We start from the raw sequence: 24,356 nt of genomic DNA on the forward strand, positions 1-24,356 counted from the left end.
CCATATAAAAGAAGTGCAACATGTGATAGAACTTCAGGTGGATATGCATTAATACAAGGAACAAATTGAAATGTTTCTTTAAGGAAACTCATTATTTTATAATTTTTATATACAGGTGTGGCCAAAAGTATTGACACCCCTGCAATTCTGTCAGATAATAGTTTCTTCCTGAAAATGATTGCAAACACAAATTCTTTGTTATTATTATCTTCATTTAATTTGTCTTAAATAGTGTTGAGCGATACCGTCCGATACTTGAAAGTATCGGTATCGGAAAGTATCGGCCGATACCGGCAAAGTATCGGATCTAATCCGATACCGATACCCGATACCAATACAAGTCAATTGGATTCAAGTATCGGACGGTATCCCTGATGGTTCCCAGGGTCTGAAGGAGAGGAAACTCTCCTTCAGGCCCTGGGATCCATATTAATGTGTAAAATAAAGAATTAAAATAAAAAAATAATGCTATACTCACCCCCTGACGCAGCCTGGACCTCACCGAGGGAACCGGCAGCGTTGTTTGCTTAAAATGCGCGCTTTTACTTCCTTCCGCGACGCGACCAATCACAGCAAGCCGTGACGTAATTTCAGGTCCTGAATGCAGAAATAGGCAATTTTAAAAATGCGCGCGTCTCCTGCCTCCCGTGACGTCACGGCTTGTGATTGGTCGCGTCGCCGATGTGACCGCGACGCGACCAATCACAAGCCGGAACGTAATTTTAAAATCATGAATGCCTAGAATTAGGCATTGAGGACCTGAAAATTACGTCACGGCTTGCTGTGATTGGTCGCGTCGCGGCCACATGGGCGGCACGCGACCAATCACAAGCCGTGACGTCACGGAAGGAAGTAAAAGCGCGCATTTTAAGCAAACAATGCTGCCGGTTCCCTCGGTGAGGTCCAGGCTGCGTCGGAGAGGTGAGTATAGCAATATTTTTTATTTTAATTCTTTATTTTACACATTAATGTTGTTTCGATACCGATACCCGATACCACAAAAGTATCGGATCTCGGTATCGGAATTCCGGTACCCGCAAGTATCGGCCGATACACGATACTTGCGGTATCGGAATGCTCAACACTAGTCTTAAATGAAAAAACACAAAAAGAATTGTCCTAAAGCCAAATTGGATATAATTCCACACCAAACATAAAAAAGGGGGTGGACAAAAATATTGGCACTGTTCGAAAAATCATGTGATGCTTCTCTAATTTGTGTAATTAACAGCACCTGTAACTTACCTGTGGCACCTAACAGGTGTTGGCAATAACTAAATCACACTTGCAGCCAGTTGACATGGATTAACGTTGACTCAACCTCTGTCCTGTGTCCTTGTGTGTGCCACATTGAGCATGGAGAAAAGAAAGAAGACCAAAGAACTGTCGGAGGACTTGAGAAACCAAACTGTGAGGAAGCATGAGCAATCTCAAGGCTACAAGTCCATCTCCAAAGACCTCAATGTTCCTGTGTCTACCGTGCGCAGTGTCATCAAGAAGTTTAAAGCCCATGGCACTGTGGCTAACCTCCCTAGATGTGGACGGAAAAGAAAAATTGACAAGAGATTTCAAAGCAAGATTGTGCGGATGTTGGATAAAGAACCTCGACTAACATCCAAACAAGTTCAAGCTGCCCTGCAGTCTGAGGGTACAGCAGTGTCAACCCGTACTATCCATCGGCGTCTGAATGAAAAGGGACTGCATGGTAGGAGACCCAGGAAGACCCCACTTCTTACCCTGAGACATAAAAAAGCCAGGCTGGAGTTCGCCAAAACGTACCTGAAAAAGCCTAAAACGTTTTGGAAGAATGTTCTCTGGTCAGATGAGACAAAAGTAGAGCTTTTTGGGCAAAGGCATCAACATAGATTTTACAGGAGAAAAAAAGAGGCATTCAAAGAAAAGAACACGGTCCCTACAGTCAAACATGGCGAAGGTTCCCTGATGTTTTGGGGTTGCTTTGCTGCCTCTGGCACTGGACTGCTTGACCGTGTGCATGGCATTATGAAGTCTGAAGACTACCAACAAATTTTGCAGCATAATGTAGGGCCCAGTGTGAGAAAGCTGGGTCTCCCTCAGAGGTCATAGGTCTTCCAGCAGGACAATGACCCAAAACACACTTCAAAAAGCACTAGAAAATGGTTTGAGAGAAAGCACTGGAGACTTCTAAGGTGGCCAGCAATGAGTCCAGACCTGAATCCCATAGAACACCTGTGGAGAGATCTAAAAATGGAGAAGGTTTGGAGAAGGCACCCTTCAAATATCAGGGACCTGGAGCAGTTTGCCAAAGAAGAATGGTCTAAAATTCCAGCAGAGCATTGTAAGAAACTCATTGATCGTTACCAGAAGCGGTTAGTCGCAGTTATTTTGGCTAGAGGTTGTGCAACCAAGTATTAGGCTGAGGGTGCCAATACTTTTGTCTGGCCCATTTTTGGACTTTTGTGTGAAATGATCAATGTTTTTTTTTTGCTTCATTCTCTTTTGTGTTTTTTCATTTAAGACAAATTAAATGAAGATAATAATAACAAAGAATTTGTGTTTGCAATCATTTTCAGGAAGAAACTGAGTATTATCTGACAGAATTGCAGGGGTGTCAATACTTTTGGCCACAACTTTAAATGCACAATCAATTGTATTGCTTTAATATTTTTATCACCTGGTTACGGAAAGAATCTGTTCTAATCGGGTCTTCAGCAGCCAAAGAAATACTACTTAATAAAATGAAGAGCAGGATGAAATTGGTGAATGTTGTAGCATTGATTATGCGATGACATAGTACTCGAATTCTGTAGATAACAAAAAGGAAAAATAGTAACATAGTTATTATTAAGGTTGAAGAAAGACTTTAAGTCCATCTAGTTCAACCCATATCCTAACCTAACATGCCCTAACATGTTGATCCAGAGGAAGGCAAAAAAAAAACATGTGACAAACAGTAAGCTCCACATTGGGGAAAAAAATTCCTTCCCGACTCCACATATGGCAATCAGACTAGTTCCCTGGATCAACGCCCTATCAAGGAATCTAGTATATAACCTGTAACATTATACTTTTCAAGAAAGGCATTCAGTCCCCTCTTAAATTTTAGTAGGGAATCATTACAACATCATACGGCAGAGAGTTCCATAGTCTCACTGCTCTTACAGTAAAGAATTCCAGAAAACATCTTTGTATAAAAGCAAAAGTTAAAAACAAATATGCTCAATAAAATTATTTACATTTCTCAATCAAGCAAAACAGTTGATAAAACACACAGTAACCAAATAGTTTATTTAAAAGGAAAGAACATACTTGTTTGTTGGACTAAAAATAAAGAAAGAGCTGGCCTCTGGCATGGGCACAGCTTTCTCCTTTAACTGCAGCTCTGCTAAAGGTCGAGGACGAGGACTCAGAGGGATATCAGGCTCTTCTTCTTCATCATCACCTAAAACAGAAACAAATGTTTATGTAAAATACCAAAAGGAATAAATAATCAAGGAAACCATGGTGTGGTCCAAAATACACAATTAGGTCACATTTACATTAGTGTACTATATGTACTGGTGATGAGCGAATAGATTCGACACTATTCGTTACTCACACGAATAGTACGGTATTTGGGTTATTCGTTACTCTGTGAGTAATTAGGTATTCACCTCCCTATATTCGAGTGACCCGCCCAGCATGTTTGGCGCTTTATTTGCAGCGAATGAACATGCTAGGCTGGCTTGCCAATCACAGTAATGCCGGTGCCATCTTTGGTGTGGTATTACAGTGACTGGCTGGCCTTCCAGCATCATAGGGACTGTTTAAACATTGTCGGCACCATCTTGCGCACATTGCAGCCGTAAACAGCATAGTGAGAGCGTAGTGTGAGTGTAGGGAGAGTGAAAGCAGGATATTGACAGTGATATAAAGTTATACAGTAGTGAGAATTTATTCCAAAAAGCTCTTTTAAGAGCTGAAGACTGTCTTGATTACTTGTTTTTTTGTTTGGTGGGGATTTAGTAGTGAGAGATTTAATAGGAGGGAGGGAGGATGGGTGAAAGGCAGGCACCTGAGTGTTCTGATCATTGCAAGTACATGTTGCAGCTCTTTGCTATTTTCCACATAAATATCTAATATTTGCTTAGCAGTTGTGTGACTGGTGCAATACGGGTACAAATAATGGTACGTGACAATTTAGCAGGGACAATAATCTTCATTACTCCACATTTGCAGTGTGTCAGCAAGGGAATCGATAGGGAGCACAAGTCTCACCATTGCACAATGTGCCAAGTTTTCACAAAGTACAAAACATTAACCACATGGGGTATACATACATGACCACTAAGTACTTGTTGCAGGAGGAGGAGATGGTGATTTCATGAGCAAAATGGGTTTTGGATGGTAAGGGATGGATGTTAAGACAACTTTCCAACAAAAAAATTGGCCTGCTTTTACATTACGTTGCTGTCATCTGTAGGACTTACAAAGTCACCCGAAATCTAGCCCTTGTTCAATTTTAGAAGAGTCAGTCTGTCTGCATTTTATGTTGACAGGCGTGAGTGCCTATACGTTATGATTGCACCAGCCAAATTAAAAACCCGCTCAGACAACACACTTGCAGCAGGGCATGGCAGCACCTCCAAGGTGTAGAAGGAGAGGTTGGGCCAAATGTATAGCTTGGACAACCATAAGTTAAAGGGCACTGAAGAATAAGGAAGAACGCTGGCATGGTCACTTAAGTAGTCCTTCACCATTTTGGTCAACTTCTCTATTCTCCTCATAGTTACACCCAGAGATAGCCCTTGATGATGTGATGGTCTCATGAAAATCTGTCAGTTGATGGACATTCCCTTCCTCCTGAGTTGCACCTGGTGTGCGATGCCCTCCCCTGTAATCCTTGTGGGTGAAAAAGCCGGTACCTCTGCCAGCAGCTTTTGTCTGAGGGTAATACATGTACTGAAAATCACACATCTGCCTCCGACATGAGAGAAGCAAAATTCTCCTCGTACCGTAAGTCAAGAATGTTACATAGCCAGTATTTCATGTTGGACAAAATGTGTTTCACGCCAGGGTCTTTAGAAAGGCATCTGGACATGAACTCTGCCATGTGTGGCAGACTACAAAGAGTCAAACGTTTAGTGTCCTCACCAGGAAGAACAGTAAGAATCCTCTCCTCCTCACAAAGCATAGCCTCCTCCTCCTTCTCATCTTCAGGCCATCCATGCTCGACAGGCATGAGGCTATGTGCACATGTTCAGGGTTTTTCGCATTTTTTTCGCTCTAAAAATGCTATAAAAACTCATTAAAAATGCATGCATTATGCATTCCATCATTTAGAATGCATTCTGCATGTTTTGTGCACATGGATGCGTTTTTTTCCGCAAAAAACCGCATCGAAGTAAAAAAATGAGCATGTTCATTAATTTTGCGGATTTTCTGCGTTTTTCCCACAATTCTATGCATCTGGGAAAAAAGCACAAAAAACGCATCAAAAACGCGTCAAAACCGCAAAAAAAAAAGCATGCGGATTTCTGGCAGAAATGTCCGTTTTTTTGTCAGGAAAATTTCTGCAAGAAATCCTGACTGTCAGGACTCTGAACATTTTTTACCTTTTGTGCATTTCTGCCCTTTTCCAACATGGCGTCTTTGGTTTCATGTGCACTTGTCTTCCTGCTATAAAACTCCACCCCAGCCTTCAGTCTGTTTGTTTGCATCTACCTCTGAAGTTTCCTATTGACTGCTAAGCTGCGTTTATTATTTGCACCAAGTGTTGTGGACTTGAGTTTCTCTCTGCACCTGCTTGAATCACCGTGTGATAATATAGACTTTACCACTTATAAAACTGTGTCCTGTTGTCTTGTTCCACGCAAAGAGTCTCCTGAATTATCCCCTATAATTATTACAGGATAATCTAGCCATAAAAAAAAAAGGAGACTGCTGGAACAATGACTGCAGAGAGCAGATTAGAGCAGGTGTTTTCCATAATTAGATCACTGCAGAAAGATGTGGAAGGTCTGCAAAAGAAGTTTAGAAGCTTTGAACACAATCAACAAGTGTTTGGACAAACTTTGCAGGACTTAAGCAATCGCATGGCAGCCCAGGAAAACAAACTTGCTGGCATAGAGTCCAAGTATGGACGGGCTTTTCAGGATATAAGCACGCAAATAGCTGCACAAGTGACTTTACCCTCTGGGCAACCGCCACCAGCTAGCCCACCTAAGTTGCCCCCATTCAGATTTAATGGTGATCGCGACAAATTTCGTGGCTTTGTGAATCAATGTATGCTATATTTTGATGTGCATGCTGACCGTTTTCCTACTGATAGATCCAAAGTATTGTGTGTAATAATGCTACTGACCTCACGAGCGCTCGCCTGGGCGAATCCGATGATTGAGTCTCGTGACCCACGGTTAAATGACTTGGATGATTTCTTGGCCGCTATGGCATTAATGTTTGATGACCCAAATTGCCGTGCAACCGCTGAATCTGCTTTGTTGTCTTTACGCCAGGCTAAACGTTCTGTTATTGAGTATGCCACTGAATTCAGGAGATTGGCGGTAGATACCAATTGGGACAGTTATGCACAATTGCCTATTTTTAAAAGGGGTCTGTCTAGTATTATAAAAGATGAACTAGCTCGCTCAGAGTCACCACAAGAACTAGAGACATTTATACAGCATTGTGTGCGCATAGACATTCGCCTTACTGAGCGTAGGCAAGAGAAATTTGCTGCATATAACCGTATTTCTAACTTTTCCCTTCTTTCCAAAGAGCCTGCAGGTAAAACATCTCGGGAAGAGGAGGCGGTGCCCATGCAAATTGATTCCGTTCAGAGACGCGAGATCAATGAGCGCCGGGAGCATCGCCTTCGTGAAAGTCTATGTTTCTACTGCGGCCAGTCTGACCACTTCTTGATCAATTGTCCTAAGTTTCCTAGACGGCCTAACAAGGTGCTAGCAGCAATAGGGGAGTATGACAACTGTGATGATGAATCTGACATCTCTGAATGTAGCCTGCCTTTAAACGCTGTATTCCATTCACTTTCTATGACTTCACCCCCCAAGGAGTTGAAGGAAAAGAACTCTCACTGTTCTCTTCCTATTAAGATCCTGTGTTCAGGAAAGTGGATTTCCAGTTCAGCTATGATTGACTCTGGTGCAGGTGGCAATTTCATGGATATCGCATTTGCCAAGGAACATGGTATTAAAATTCAGCAAAGAGCCTCTCCAATTACCATGGAAACTGTGGATGGGTCACCTTTAATCTCTGGGCCTGTGGATCAGGAGACCGTACCCCTTGAAATTTTGTTGGAGCCTAATCATCAGGAGCAACTTTCTTTTTTTGCTAATTTCTTCTCCTCATTTTCCTGTGATTTTAGGCATTCCTTGGTTGCGTTCTCAGAACCCAATTATCAACTGGGAGACAAAGGAGATTATCTTTCCAACAAGGAGCAACTCAGCGTTAACAGAAGCTGTCCCTGAGTCCACGGCTACGGAACCACATGTACAGGTATCTTCTTTACCTCCAGCATATAAAGAGTTCTCTGACCTCGGTGACAAGAAGAATGCAGATCAACTTCCTCCACACAGGCATTATGACTGTTCCATTGAGTTGCTTCCTGGGGCAGATATTCCTTTTGGTCACGTATACCCTTTGGCAGCACCTGCGCCTCAAGCCTTAAAGGAGTATATTGATGAAAATCTGGCCAAAGGCTTCATACGTCCTTCTTCCTCACCAGCAGGGGCACCCATTTTTTTTGTAAAGAAGAAGGATGGGACCCTGAGACCCTGTGTTGACTATCGGGAACTCAATAAGGTAACCGTATGAAACCGTTACCCTTTGCCTCTGATTCCCGAATTACTGGAAAGAATCCGCCACGCTAAGGTGTTCTCTAAGCTGGATCTTCGTGGGGCTTATAATTTGGTGCGTATTCGTCCAGGGGATGAGTGGAAGACAGCATTCAGATGCCGGTATGGACACTTTGAATCTCTTATGATGCCCTTTGGGCTTTGTAACGCCCCTGCAGCATTTCAACACCTTGTTAATGACATCTTCAGAGATTTGTTGGACCAGTTTGTGGTGATCTATTTGGACGATATACTAATCTTTTCTGACTCTCTACAGGAACATGAAGAACATGTCAAAACTGTTTTAAGACGTCTGAAAGAGAACCAACTGTATATCAAGCCGGAGAAATGCGAGTTCCATCGTTCTGAGATACAGTTCTTGGGTTATATCATCTCTCCCCAGGGGCTGAACATGGAATCTGGTAAGATTCAGGCTATCCTTGACTGGCCGGCACCCAAGAACGTTAAGGAGGTCCAACGTTTTATTGGTTTTGCAAATTTCTACAGACGCTTCATTCGAAATTATTCTGATATTGTCCGTCCCATTACTTCCTTGACAAAGAAGGAAAAGCCCTTTAAGGGGTCATCACAGGCTCAAGAAGCTTTTGATCGGCTGAAGATCTGATTCACATCAGCACCGCTGTTGATACACCCAGATCCAACACATCCTTTAATTGTGGAGATGGACGCTTCTGATAATGCTTTGGGGGCTATTCTCTCCCAAAGAACTGGAGAGAAGGGTCTGCTACATCCTTGTGCTTTCTTTTCCCGTAGACTAACCTCAGCAGAGAAGAATTACGATGTGGGAGACAAGGAATTGCTGGCTATTATTGCGGCTTTCAAAGAATGGAGGCATCATCTGCAAGGAGCTGCACAACAGATCATAGTGCTAACTGACCATCGCAATCTAGAGTTCCTTAGATCCGCTAGATGTCTTTCTCCTCATCAGTCTCATTGGAACTTATTCTTAAATCAATTTAAATTTGTTATCTCGTACCGTCCAGGTTCTCGTAATGGGAAGGCTGATGCTTTATCCCGAATCCATGTTGCGGATTCCGTACCTGGAGCCCCGTCCAAGACCATTCTATCTGATGCCAATTTCATCGGAGTTATCCACAATCAGGACTTGTGGAAGGAGTGCAGGGAGGCCTATGAAGGTGATGTATTTCTGGCCAACCCACCTGTGGATATTAATCTTGTCTTTAAGGGTGGCATGTGGTTCAGAGATCGACGTATCTACGTCCCGGAGGTCGTCCGTCTGCAGATCCTCAAGTTGGTACATGACTCCAAGTTGGCTGGTCACAGGGGGGTACAGAAGACACAAGAGTTCCTGAGCCGATTCTTCTGGTGGCCAACTTGCCTGAAGGATACCAAGGACTATGTTCTCTCTTGCGAGGTATGTGCCCGTTACAAGACTCCTCATGTGGCACCTACGGGTCTTCTACAACCATTACCTGTTCCATCCCGCTCTTGGGGGTCTATATCAATGGACTTTATTGTGGAGCTGCCTACATCGGGGGGCATGAATACAATCATGGTGGTAGTTGATCGCCTGACTAAAGCTGCTCATTTTGTTCCGTGCACCGGCCTCCCCTCTGCTAAAGATACAGTGAACTTGGTTATACAGAATGTCTTTCGGTTGCATGGGGTGCCGGATGAGATCATCTCTGACCGTGGAGTACAGTTCACTTCAAGATTCTGGAAAGGGGTTTTGCTCTGCACTCAATATTAATGTCTGTCTATCTTCTGCTTACCATCCCCAGACAAATGGTCAGACTGAGCGTACCAACCAGACGCTGGAACAATATCTAAGATGCTATGTCAGCCATCTCCAGGATGATTGGTTGGAGTTGTTGCCGTTAGCCGAATTTTCACATAATAATTCTCAGAGGGCCTCCACTAAATTTACACCTTTCTTTGCCAATCTGGGTTATCATCCGTGTATTTTACCTAGGTCTCCAATTAATTCTCTGGTTCCAGCAGTGGAGGAAAGGCTGACTGCGATGAGACAAAATCTGGAGGTTCTGAAGGAATCCCTGACCACGGCTCAAGAACGTTATAAGAGATCGGCTGATAGATTCCGTAAACCTACACCCATGTTCAAGGTAGGAGATTCCGTGTGGTTAGCAACTAAGAATCTGAAATTAAATGTTCCTTCACAAAAGCTTTGACAGAAGTTCATTGGTCCTTTCAAGATCAACGGTATTGTGAGTTCTGTGGCCTGCCGGCTGAAGCTACCTAGGACAATGAAGGTACACCGTTTTTCATGTATCTTTACTAAAGCCTGTATCTCCTAATACCTTCCAGGGATGTGTTGTACAAGCCCTCCGCAGCCTGTGGTGATTGATGGGCAAGAACAATTCATGGTGGAGGAAATTATTGATTCCAGGATTTGCAGGAAGCGGCTCCAATATCTGATAAGATGGCAGGGATATCCCCCTGAGGAAGACTCTTGGGAACCTGTGGAAAACATCAATGCCCAACAGAAGATTTCTCGTTTTCATCAGAGATTCCCTGAGAAACCAGGTCCAGGATCGTCCTGAGGCCGCTTCTAAGGAGGGAGTAATGTCAGGACTCTGAACATTTTTTACCTTTTGTGCATTACTGCCCTTTTCCAACATGGCGTCTTTGGTCTCATGTGCACTTGTCTTCCTGCTATAAAACTCCACCCCAGCCTTCAGTCTGTGTTAGATTATTCTGCTTTGCATCCAGCTCCTAATTACTCCCTGGCCTTGCACCTGCACCTGCTCCTGTGAACCTGTGTTGGAGATCCTGCCACTCTGCTGAGTTCCTGCTGCATACACCAGTGTTCAGTAATCCTCTTTCACCTGCTGCTCGTGTCACTTCCATCTGCATTTGCTGGACATGTAAGCTGTTTCTGCTCTGCAAAACCTGAGACTATTAACCAGGCCTCCCTGGTTGAGCTAAGATATGATTTGAACTGCCTAATAGCATATCTATCTGTGTCTGGACTAAGTCAAGGATCTATTCGTGTCAAGTTTCCTCAAGTATAACTGTGCTTCATAGACTTTCTGTTTGTTTGCATCTACCTCTGAAGTTTCCTATTGACTGCTAAGCTGCGTTTATTATTTGCACCAAGTGTTGTGGACTTGAGTTTCTCTCTGCACCTGCTTGAATCACCGTGTGATAATATAATCTTTACCACTTATAAAACTGTGTCCTGTTGTCTTGTTCCACGCAAAGAGTCTCCTGAATTATCCCCTATAATTATTACATTGACGTGTGCACATACCCTGAAGCTGGAATTGGGAGTCCCCTCTGTACCGCCGACCAAAAACTCCTGTTTCGCCTCCTCCTCCTGTTTCTGTTCCTCGTTATGACCCAATGTGGTTTGAAAATATTGTGTGAGGCTGGGCTATGTGGTGTCACCCACTGTAAAATCTTGCTCCATAGCCACCTGCTTGGCATTCAAAGCTTCCTCTTTGAGAATCTGCAGCAAACGTTTTAATAGACAGAGCAGCAAAATGGTTACACTGACTAAAGCGTCATCAGTGCTCAACATCTTGGAGCAGTACTCAAAGTTTTTAAGAACCTCAGAAATGTCATCGATCCACACACGCACGGCAGTTGCTATGTGTGGGAGCTGAGTGTTACTCTCATGGGCATTAAGAAGCTAGAATTCAAACACTGCTCTCTGCTGCTCACTAAGCCTTGCCAACATATGAACAGCCTCCGCCTCAACACATTTATCTAACTATCCCTGTGTTGCCCACTCAAAATTTTCTTCATAACAGGTATCCTTGTATTTTGTTCTCACATGCTTTATGCATTTAATAGTCCTCTGTGTCTGTACTTTTACACATACTGGTTTGTAACCGGTTCATGCAGCTTTACATGAACACCCGATTTCTTACATTATGGCTGGTCAGAACAATGAAAGCAATTGTTACCATCCACCTTTCGTGTCTCTCCTATTTTCTCATAGATTGTAAGCTTGCGAGCAGGGCCCTCATTCCTCTTGGTATCTGTTGTTTATGTGATTATTGTTATTCTGTAATGTCTTTTATTGTCTGTACAATTCCCCTCTAAAATGTAAAGTGCTGCAAAATTTGTTTGAGCTATAGAAATAAAATTATTATGTATTCTTCTTCTTATTATTATTATTATTATTAAAGGTCGAATTATAGCATGTGGGCAGATCACAAAAAAGTCGGTGACAAGGCAAATTAAAGCGCTGCTACAGCAAAGCTAGTCCACAGAAAGGCTGAGATGACTTTCGGGAAAGGTGTGCTGACACCCCGTGCCTTGACAAATAGGTCTGGCAAATCAGGGTATGTTTTTAAAAAACGCTGGACAACCAACCAAGTTCAGCACGTAGGCCATTCATGGAACATGTTTACCAGCTTGCCAAGCTTTAAAGCCGCCACCAAGTTACACCCATTATTGCACATAACCAGACCATGTTGGAGGTTCATCGGGAAGAGCCACTGATCGGCTTCTTCTTTGCCAAGGCAGTGTTGTAGTCGTCCCAGCTGGGGAGTGATGGGGAGGCTGCTTTCAGTGAGGAGCAGGAGGAGAGACAGGAACTGTAAAACGAGGAGACTGAAACCATGATGGAAGTTGGAACCACTATTCTTGGTGTGGGTAAGATGTGTGATGTTCCAGCCTGTGACTCTGTCCCAGACTTGACCAGGTTCAGCCAGTGTGCCATAAGGGAAATGCAGAATCCCTGTCCACAAGAACTTGTCCATGTGTCTGTGGTAAAGTAGAACTTCTCTGTGATTGCATTGGCCAGAGCACAGCTGATATTGTGTAACACGTGCTTATGTAACACTTTGATGGCACACCGGGAAAAATAGTGTCGGATGGTAATCAAGTATCATGGAGCTGCCACTGCCAAGAGGTCACAGAAAGACTCTATTCCCAAAAGTCAAAATGGCAACATTTCCAGGGCTACTTATCTGGCTATGTGGGTGTTCAGCATTTTGGACTATGGGAGGGTTCATGTTTCTGCTTTGTGTTAAATATCTGGGGCAGGGACAAGTGAACACTGTGCTGGGACAACGAACTGGACATGGTTGCTGACTGTTGTGTCTGTGCAACTGCTGGTTGTGGGCAGGAGGCATCAGCACCTGCTTCATGGACAGCAGATTGGGAAGGCCGTAACACAGGGGGAGGGGCAGTGGTTTCACCAGACACAGATTTTGTACCCAGGTGTGTGGAACGAGGAAGACTCCATTTTGATTTATTAATTTCAAGCCAAATATATTATCCAGACTTCTCCCTCTAACCATGCTCCTGAACTGTGGACCCCACCCATTGGATAAATACACAATTCTTCAAAAGAACAAGACCTTGCCATATGGCCAGAAAATTAGAGGCAATGTGTTAATTAATGCGAGAAGTAACACAGCTGGGACTCCCTGCTGTCTTTTGTGCAGTGCGGCCAGCTATCAATGGAAGCCCTAGATGGAGGGACACCAACACAGAGATGAATTATGAGAGTACCATGAATCTCATGGTTAAGTCCAATATACCACCAAAATCCTAGGAGCCTTCCGCACACACAACTGGGTCTCATCGTTCTCTAGCTGTCCCAGATACTGAGCTATCAAGACTGACTCTCTAGAACCATTTAGCCAACCCAAGTTTGGATTCTATATATCAGTCAAGCCCCAATGAACCAGTTGAAACGTCGGTCGTCCCGTTTGGACCTCCCACTAGAAAATGATGACCCATCCTAGATATTGGGAATTATTTCAGTTAGGAAGTCAGGAGAGGAGATTTCAGTTCGGCCCAGAGGGTCAGTGGGACATATGGGAGGGGGTGAACTAAGGGTTCAAAACTAGCCACACACCTTTATGTTATGGTTCTCAATGGCAAGAGAACATAGCCCAGCAAACATAAGAACTAGCTCTTGGAAGGATGGAAACTAAACTGACCATGAACTAAACCTGCCGCACAACTAACAGTAGCCGGGTAGCGTTGCCTGCGTTTTATCCCTAGACGCCCAGCGCCGGCCGGAGGACTAACTAATCCTGGCAGAGGAAAATATAGTCCTGGCTCACCTCTAGAGAAATTTCCCCGAAAGGCAGACAGAGGCCCCCACATATATTGGCGGTGATTTTAGATGAAAATGACAAACGTAGTATGAAAATAGGTTTAGCAAAATTGAGGTCCGCTTACTAGATAGCAGGAAGACAGAAAGGGCACTTTCATGGTCAGCTGAAAACCCTATCAAAACACCATCCTGAAATTACTTTAAGACTCTAGTATTAACTCATAACATCAGAGTGGCAATTTCAGATCACAAGAGCTTTCCAGACACAGAAACGAAACTACAGCTGTGAACTGGAACAAAATGCAAAAACAAACGAGGACTAAAGTCCAACTTAGCTGGGAGTTGTCTAGCAGCAGGAACATGCACAGAAAGGCTTCTGATTACAATGTTGACCGGCATGGAAGTGACAGAGGAGCAAGGCTAAATAGCGACTCCCACATCCTGATGGAAACAGGTGAACAGAGGGGATGATGCACACCAGTTCAATTCCACCAGTGGCCACCGGGGGAGCCCAAAATCCAATTTCACAACAGTACCCCCCCCTCAAGGAGGGGGCACCGAACCCTCACCAGAACCACCAGGGCGATCAGGATGAGCCCTATGAAAGGCACGGACCAGATCGGAGGCATGAACATCAGAGGCAGTCACCCAAGAATTATCCTCCTGACCGTATCCCTTCCATTTGACCAGATACTGGAGTTTCCGTCTGGAAACACGGGAGTCCAAGATTTTTTCCACAACGTACTCCAACTCGCCCTCAACCAACACCGGAGCAGGAGGCTCAACGGAAGGCACAACCGGTACCTCATACCTGCGCAATAATGACCGATGAAAAACATTATGAATAGAAAAAGATGCAGGGAGGTCCAAACGGAAGGACACAGGGTTAAGAATCTCCAATATCTTGTACGGGCCGATGAACCGAGGCTTAAACTTAGGAGAAGAAACCCTCATAGGGACAAAACGAGAAGACAACCACACCAAGTCCCCAACACAAAGCCGAGGACCAACCCGACGCCGGCGGTTGGCAAAAAGCTGAGTCTTCTCCTGGGACAACTTCAAATTGTCCACCACCTGCCCCCAAATCTGATGCAACCTCTCCACCACAGCATCCACTCCAGAACAATCCGAAGATTCCACCTGACCAGAAGAAAATCGAGGATGAAACCCCGAATTACAGAAAAAAGGAGACACCAAGGTGGCAGAGCTGGCCCGATTATTGAGGGCAAACTCCGCTAAAGGCAAAAAAGCAACCCAATCATCCTGATCTGCAGACACAAAACACCTCAAATATGTCTCCAAGGTCTGATTAGTCCGCTCGGTCTGGCCATTAGTCTGAGGATGGAAAGCAGACGAGAAAGACAAATCTATGCCCATCCTAGCACAGAATGCTCGCCAAAATCTAGACACGAATTGGGTTCCTCTGTCAGAAACGATATTCTCCGGAATACCATGCAAACGGACCACATTTTGAAAAAACAGAGGAACCAACTCGGAAGAAGAAGGCAACTTAGGCAGGGGAACCAAATGGACCATCTTAGAGAAACGGTCACACACCACCCAGATGACAGACATCTTCTGAGAAACAGGAAGATCCGAAATAAAATCCATCGAGATGTGCGTCCAGGGCCTCTTCGGGATAGGCAAGGGCAACAACAATCCACTAGCCCGAGAACAACAAGGCTTGGCCCGAGCACAAACGTCACAAGACTGCACGAAGCCTCGCACATCTCGAGACAGGGAAGGCCACCAGAAGGACCTTGCCACCAAATCCCTGGTACCAAAGATTCCAGGATGACCTGCCAACGCAGAAGAATGAACCTCAGAAATGACTTTACTGGTCCAATCATCAGGAACAAACAGTCTACCAGGTGGGCAACGATCAGGTCTATCCGCCTGAAACTCCTGCAAGGCCCGCCGCAGGTCTGGAGAAACGGCAGACAATATCACTCCATCCTTAAGGATACCTGTAGGTTCAGAATTACCAGGGGAGTCAGGCTCAAAACTCCTAGAAAGGGCATCCGCCTTAATATTCTTAGAACCCGGCAGGTAGGACACCACAAAATTAAACCGAGAGAAAAACAACGACCAGCGTGCCTGTCTAGGATTCAGGCGTCTGGCGGACTCAAGATAAATTAGATTTTTGTGGTCAGTCAATACCACCACCTGATGTCTAGCCCCCTCAAGCCAATGACGCCACTCCTCAAAAGCCCACTTCATGGCCAAAAGCTCCCGATTCCCAACATCATAATTCCGCTCGGCGGGCGAAAATTTACGCGAGAAAAAAGCACAAGGTCTCATCACGGAGCAATCGGAACTTCTCTGCGACAAAACCGCCCCAGCTCCGATTTCAGAAGCGTCGACCTCAACCTGAAAAGGAAGAGCAACATCAGGCTGACGCAACACAGGGGCGGAAGAAAAGCGGCGCTTAAGCTCCCGAAAGGCCTCCACAGCAGCAGGGGACCAATCAGCAACATCAGCACCCTTCTTAGTCAAATCAGTCAATGGTTTAACAACATCAGAAAAACCAGCAATAAATCGACGATAAAAGTTAGCAAAGCCCAAAAATTTCTGAAGACTCTTAAGAGAAGAGGGTTGCGTCCAATCACAAATAGCCTGAACCTTGACAGGATCCATCTCGATGGAAGAGGGGGAAAAAATATATCCCAAAAAGGAAATCTTTTGAACCCCAAAAACGCACTTAGAACCCTTCACACACAAGGAATTAGACTGCAAAACCTGAAAAACCCTCCTGACCTGCTGGACATGAGAGTCCCAGTCATCCGAAAAAATCAAAATATCATCCAGATACACAATCATAAATTTATCCAAATAATCACGGAAAATGTCATGCATAAAGGACTGAAAGACTGAAGGGGCATTTGAAAGGCCAAAAGGCATCACCAAATACTCAAAGTGGCCCTCGGGCGTATTAAATGCGGTTTTCCACTCATCCCCCTGCTTAATTCGCACCAAATTATACGCCCCACGGAGATCTATCTTAGAGAACCACTTGGCCCCCTTTATGCGAGCAAACAAATCAGTCAGCAGTGGCAACGGATATTGATATTTAACCGTGATTTTATTCAAAAGCCGATAATCAATACACGGCCTCAAAGAGCCATCTTTCTTAGCCACAAAGAAAAAACCGGCTCCTAAGGGAGATGACGAAGGACGAATATGTCCCTTTTCCAAGGACTCCTTTATATATTCTCGCATAGCAGCATGTTCAGGCACAGACAGATTAAATAAACGACCCTTAGGGTATTTACTACCCGGAATCAAATCTATGGCACAATCGCACTCCCGGTGCGGAGGTAATGAACCAAGCTTAGGTTCTTCAAAAACGTCACGATATTCAGTCAAGAATTCAGGAATCTCAGAGGGAATAGATGATGAAATGGAAACCACAGGTACGTCCCCATGCGTCCCCTTACATCCCCAGCTTAACACAGACATAGCTTTCCAGTCAAGGACTGGGTTATGAGATTGCAGCCATGGCAATCCAAGCACCAACACATCATGTAGGTTATACAGCACAAGAAAGCGAATAATCTCCTGGTGATCCGGATTAATCTGCATAGTTACTTGTGTCCAGTATTGTGGTTTATTGCTAGCCAATGGGGTGGAGTCAATCCCCTTCAGGGGTATAGGAGTTTCAAGAGGCTCCAAATCATACCCACAGCGTTTGGCAAAGGACCAATCCATAAGACTCAAAGCGGCGCCAGAGTCGACATAGGCATCCGCGGTAATAGATGATAAAGAACAAATCAGGGTCACAGATAGAATAAACTTAGACTGTAAAGTGCCAATTGAAACAGACTTATCAAGCTTCTTAGTACGCTTAGAGCATGCTGATATAACATGAGTTGAATCACCGCAATAGAAGCACAACCCATTTTTTCGTCTGAAATTCTGCCGTTCACTTCTGGACAGAATTCTATCACATTGCATATTCTCTGGCGTCTTCTCAGTAGACACCGCCAAATGGTGCACAGGTTTGCGCTCCCGCAGACGCCTATCGATCTGGATAGCCATTGTCATGGACTCATTCAGACCCGCAGGCACAGGGAACCCCACCATAACATCCTTAATGGCATCAGAGAGACCCTCTCTGAAATTCGCCGCCAGGGCGCACTCATTCCACTGAGTAAGCACAGCCCATTTACGGAATTTCTGGCAGTATATTTCAGCTTCGTCTTGCCCCTGAGATAGGGACATCAAGGCCTTTTCCGCCTGAAGCTCTAACTGAGGTTCCTCATAAAGCAACCCCAAGGCCAGAAAAAACGCATCCACATTGAGCAACGCAGGATCCCCTGGAGCCAATGCAAAAGCCCAATCCTGAGGGTCGCCCCGGAGCAAGGAAATCACAATCCTGACCTGCTGAGCAGGATCTCCAGCAGAGCGAGATTTCAGGGACAAAAACAACTTGCAATTATTTTTGAAATTTTGAAAGCAAGATCTATTCCCCGAGAAAAATTCAGGCAAAGGAATTCTAGGTTCAGATATAGGAACATGAACAACAAAATCTTGTAAATTTTGAACTTTCGTGGTGAGATTATTCAAACCTGCAGCTAAACTCTGAATATCCATTTTAAACAGGTGAACACAGAGCCATTCCAGGATTAGAAGGAGAGAGAGAGAAAGGCTGCAATATAGGCAGACTTGCAAGAGATTCAATTACAAGCACACTCAGAACTGAAGGGAAAAAAAAAAAAAAATCTTCAGCAGACTTCTCTTTTCTCTCCTTTCTCTGTCAATTAATTTAACCCTTTTGGGGCCGGTCAAACTGTTATGGTTCTCAATGGCAAGAGAACATAGCCCAGCAAACATAAGAACTAGCTCTTGGAAGGATGGAAACTAAACTGACCATGAACTAAACCTGCCGCACAACTAACAGTAGCCGGGTAGCGTTGCCTGCGTTTTATCCCTAGACGCCCAGCGCCGGCCGGAGGACTAACTAATCCTGGCAGAGGAAAATATAGTCCTGGCTCACCTCTAGAGAAATTTCCCCGAAAGGCAGACAGAGGCCCCCACATATATTGGCGGTGATTTTAGATGAAAATGACAAACGTAGTATGAAAATAGGTTTAGCAAAATTGAGGTCCGCTTACTAGATAGCAGGAAGACAGAAAGGGCACTTTCATGGTCAGCTGAAAACCCTATCAAAACACCATCCTGAAATTACTTTAAGACTCTAGTATTAACTCATAACATCAGAGTGGCAATTTCAGATCACAAGAGCTTTCCAGACACAGAAACGAAACTACAGCTGTGAACTGGAACAAAATGCAAAAACAAACGAGGACTAAAGTCCAACTTAGCTGGGAGTTGTCTAGCAGCAGGAACATGCACAGAAAGGCTTCTGATTACAATGTTGACCGGCATGGAAGTGACAGAGGAGCAAGGCTAAATAGCGACTCCCACATCCTGATGGAAACAGGTGAACAGAGGGGATGATGCACACCAGTTCAATTCCACCAGTGGCCACCGGGGGAGCCCAAAATCCAATTTCACAACACCTTTAGCAGTGTTATTGTTCTGCCACGGAAGCCACATCATGTCAAGAGTGGAGACGGACCAGAAACTAAGAAAGTACCTGTGGACTCGAGTGTTTCCCTAGATTCACATGATAAAGACCGGTATGTGACACATACAGCTAACTGCAATCCCATACCTGTATACTACCTTTATATGTACTTCTGGCTGTAATATCTGTAGATTACTCTGTATATATTTGTATTATCTAGTGCGCCTTTCGGCAATCAAAGCATCAATTAATTTTGGGCTGCTCTTTTAAATTGAATCATGATTTCCCACGTTCGTGAGTCCGGCTAGTACTTATACGCGACCTGGGGTTGGTTTCTGACCCGATATAAGCTTGCTTATGGACCAGGTTTATATCTAACGAGGAACCTGTGGCAGCATACTGTTCTGGTGTTACTAGGGGATCCTGGCAGTGATGGACCAGAGGATTATTTATATATTCCTGGCCTGGCACTGGTGATATATATACCGCCCTCACTGCAGAGATCCTCGATAACCAGTACGTAACATGGCAGCCTCTCTGGCAACTACTTATCCTAGGTGCAGTTCCCTGACTGACCTGAGGGTAAGAGGGCACCAGAGAACTGTGACTGTAAGCTGCGTCACAGATTGGTGTCGGCGGTGGGATATCTATATCCCTCCGGCTCTCATTCGTCACACCAGGTGTTCCGCCCACCTACTGGGGTGCTTGGCTGCCATGTGCTTTTGCATGCTGGTAGTGCTCTGCTCAGGTTTGCAGTGTTCTTGCCTCTCCTTAGCTTGGTTTGGCAGATGATGCAGATTACAATTCTTTTGTCTGAAGGAATTTCAGAAAAAAAACTGCCATATAGGGGAACAACACACCCTTGGCCTGTTATCTAGCCTAGTGCGTGGGGTTCCGTGGAATGTAAGCCCGTAAGGGCAGGGTCCTCTCCCCTCTGTATTATTCTGTCATTGTTAGTTTGTGTACTGCAAGTGATACATGTAATTTGCATACAACCTCTTCTCATGTACAGCACTATGGAATCAATGGTGCTATATAAATAAATCATAATAATAATAACAGTTGACCGAGTTCTCCCTCTGTTCAAACCACTACCTCTTCTTGCCTGTTTTAGTGCTACGGAACAATCCCTGTCTGCACTGCTGTGATCATTAGGCGTGCCACCGTGCCAGGTTGGATCAGTGGCCTCATCTTCGACCAAGTCATCTTCCAATTCCTCCTTCTGAGTTGCCATTTGAAGCTGCCCTAATGGCAACTGTGGCGGTGGGTGCTCAAATGTTTGGACATCACTGCACTCCACCTCCTCATGACCCTCTTTAATGGTGCACGTTGAGAGGCCTGACAAATTACAAGGGAAAGTAAAAAGTTCCTCAGAGTGGCCAGCTTGGTGTTATATGCCTCCTGGGACTGAGGTTGAGTATGCTCAAGTGGAATGGGAATAGCATAGGGAAGATGCTTGGATGCAGCTTTGACTCCTAGGCTGCTGCTGGGAAAAATGCGATCAGATTATTAAGCAACTTTTACGGACTTACAATAAAACATACAAAACCAAAGATAAAATGGATTATGCATAATGACTGGTATATAAGGAAAAATTAAAAGGAGAAAAAAGTCTCCCCCACCTCTTAACCCCTTCATGACTGAAGGTATTTTCATTTTTGCGTTTCTGTTTTCCCCTTCTTCCCAGAACCATAACTTTTTTATTTTTTGGGCAAAATGACCATGCCAGGGCTTGTTTTTTGAGGGACGAGATGTACTTTTGAACAACACCATTGGTTTTAACATATCCAACACCATATTCCAACACCATTGGAAAACAGGAAAAAAAATTGAAGTGCGGTGAAATTGTAAATTTACAATTGTTTTTTCTTCACTAAATTCTAAAAATGACCTGCCATTATGATTCTCCAGGGAGGGAGCACGTTGTGACAGGGGATACCTGCTCTCTAATCCTCACTTTCAGTGTGCAGCTCAGTGCAGGACTGGTGGCAGCAGGAGAGGCTGCAGCGCCCACAGCAGCACATCATCAGCGAGGAGCAGTCACCTTCAATGTGACAGTGCAGCCAGATAGCAGAGCTCATTGGCTCCACTCGTTTGGAGTGAAGCAAACCAGGATGTATCTGCTGACAGAGGAATTGAGCCCGGAGAAGAGGAAGGGGCATCGTGAGGTGAACTCTTGTCTGAGTGGGACATATCAATTCTTTCTAGGAGCCATGGCTGGGGAGAATGGAGAAAATAGCATCTCTTGGAAAAAGCAAGTGGAGGACATAAAGAAGATTTTTTAATACAAGGAGGTTCTAGGCTTGTAAGTACCAAATTAGGTGGCAGATGGGGTGCATGAGGCAGTGATGTACATGGAGTACATGAGGGCAAGGATGGAGTACATGAGAGCAGGGATGGAGCACACAAGGGCAGGGATATGGTGGATGAAGTACAGGAGGGCAGGGATGGAGTACACAAGGACAGGGATGTGGTGGAAGGAGTACACAAGGGCAGGGATGGAGTACATGAGGGCAGGGATGTGGTGGATGAAGTACACGAGGGCAGGGATGTGGTACATGAGGGCAGGGATGGAGTACATGAGAGCAGGGATGTAGTACATGAGGGCAGGAATGGAGAACACGAGGGCAGGGATGGAGTACACGAGGGCAGGGATGGAATACATGAGGGCAGGGATGGAGTACACGAGGGCAGGGATGGAGTACACGAGGGCAGGGAATGAGTACATGAGGGCAGAGATGGAGTACATGAGGGCAGGGAATGAGTACATGAGGGCAGGAATGGAGTACATGAGGGCAGAGATGGAGTACATGAGGGCAGGGATGTGGTGGATGGAGTACCCAAGGGCAGGGATGGAGTACACGAGGGCAGGGATGTGGTACATGGAGTGCATGAGGGCAGGGATGGAGTACACAAGGGCAGGGATGCAGTACACAAGGGCAGGGAATGAGTACACGAGGGCAGGGATGAAGTACATGAGGGCAGGGAATGAGTACATGAGGGCAGAGATGGAGTACATGAGGGCAGGGAATGAGTACATGAGGGCAGGAATGGAGTACATGAGGGCAGAGATGGAGTACATGAGGGCAGGGATGTGGTGGATTGAGTACATGAGGGCAGGTATGGAGTACATGAGAGCAGGGATGGAGTACACAAGGGCAGGGATGTGGTACATGGAGTACATGAGGGCAGGGATGGAGTACACGAGGGGAGGAATGGAGTACACGAGGGCAGGGAATGAGTACACGAGGGCAGGAATGGAGTACACAAGGGCAGGGATGGAGTACACGAGGGCAGGGATGGAGTACATGAGGGCAGGGATGGAGTACACAAGGGCAGGGATGGAGTACATGAGGGCAGGGATGTGGTACATGGAGTACAAGAACAGTGATGTACATGGAGTACATGAGGCCAGTGATGTGGCACATGGAGCAATGTTGTACATGGTATACATGAGGGCAGGGATGTGGTACCTGGGCAGTGATGTGGTACCTGGGGTATATGAGGACTGGGATCGGGTACATGGAGTACATAGGGCAGTAATGTGATACATGGAGTACATGGGGCAGATATGTGGTAGATGGCATATATGGGCCAGTGATGTTGGACAATGGAGTACATGGGGCAGTGCTGTGGTACATGGAGTACATGGGGCAGAGATGTGGTATATGGAGTAACTGAGTGCAGTGATGTGGCACATGGGGCACTGTTGTACATGGAATACATGAGGGCAGAGATGTGGTACATGGATTACATGAGGGCAGTGATGTGGTACATGGGGTATATGTGGTCAGTGATGTGGTACATGGAGTACCTGAGGACAGCGATGTGGTACATGGAGTACTTGGGGAAGTAATGTGGTGCATGGAATACATGAGGGAAGTGATTTTGTACATGGGGTACATGTGATCAGTGATGTGGTACATGGAGTACATGGGGTAGTGATGTACATGAGGTACATGTGGTCAGTGATGTGGTACATGGAGTAAATGGGGAAGTAATGTGGCACATGGAGTACATGGGGAAGGAAGTGGTACATGGAATACATGAGGGCAGTGATGTGGTACATGGGGTACATGTGGTCAGTGATGTGGTACATGGAGTACATGGGGAAGTAATGTGGTACATGGAATACATGAAGGCAGTGATGTGGTACATGGGGTTTGTGAGGCTAGTGATGCAATACATTGATTATATGATGGTTGGGATGCAGTACATGGAGAATATAAAGACATGAAGTGAGGAAGCACTATGGCCTCTACAGGACATAAAATGTGGGGACATAATTGCATGTATAGGACATGAAATGAGGGAGAACAGTTGTGCAGTACCTCAGGTGAGGGAGATCAGTAAGTCAGTAGTGTGGTACCTCAGGTGAGGGAAGTCGGTAGTGTGCTACCTCTGGTGAGAGAGGTCAATAGTGTGGTCCTCAGGTGAGGGAGGTCAGTAATGTGGTACCTCTTGGTGTGGAAGGTCAGTTGTGTGGTACTTCTGGTAAGTGCCTAAAAGTGGCTAGGGCAGCATAAACTCTAAATACGGCCCTGATAATGCCCACTCACTGTATAGTACCACCCACACAGTATACTGACCCCTTAGTAGCCCCCAAACTTTTTGATGGCTCCAACACTGTATGATGAATCCCTCACTGTAATCTCCACACTGTAGGATGGCCCCTAGATAGCCTCCATATAGTATAATGCACCAGATAGTTCTCAATATAGTATAATGCACTCCCCATAGGCTTAGTCTATATTGTATAATGCACCCACCTAAGCAGACTCATAGCATAAGGCAGCCCCCATAGGCAGACTCTGTAGTATAAGGCAGACCCCCATAGGCAGACCCCCTAGTATAAGGCAGCACCTCATAGGCTGACCCTGTAGTATAAGGAAGCCCCCCCTAGGCAGACTCTGTAGTATAAGGTAGCCCCCCATAGGCAGACTCTGTAGTATAAGGAAGCCCTCCATAGGCAGACTCTGCAGTATAAGGAAGC

General features: G+C 45.2%; 1 protein-coding gene across 1 annotated transcript in view; it reads right to left on the reverse strand.

The window, feature by feature from the left end:
* CACNA1S (calcium voltage-gated channel subunit alpha1 S) overlaps nt 1–24,356 on the reverse strand; it is a 422,207-nt gene that overhangs the window by 169,429 nt on the left and 228,422 nt on the right. The window contains exons 17-18 of the mRNA XM_077270340.1: nt 3,289–3,421; nt 2,654–2,783 (exon numbers count right to left, since the gene is read on the reverse strand). Of these exons, the coding sequence (XP_077126455.1) occupies nt 2,654–2,783; nt 3,289–3,421 (263 nt within the window). The remainder of the gene's footprint in view (nt 1–2,653; nt 2,784–3,288; nt 3,422–24,356) is intronic.

This window comes from Ranitomeya variabilis, chromosome 1 (genome assembly GCF_051348905.1).
Source record: "Ranitomeya variabilis isolate aRanVar5 chromosome 1, aRanVar5.hap1, whole genome shotgun sequence".
NCBI classification, from domain to species: domain Eukaryota; kingdom Metazoa; phylum Chordata; class Amphibia; order Anura; family Dendrobatidae; genus Ranitomeya; species Ranitomeya variabilis.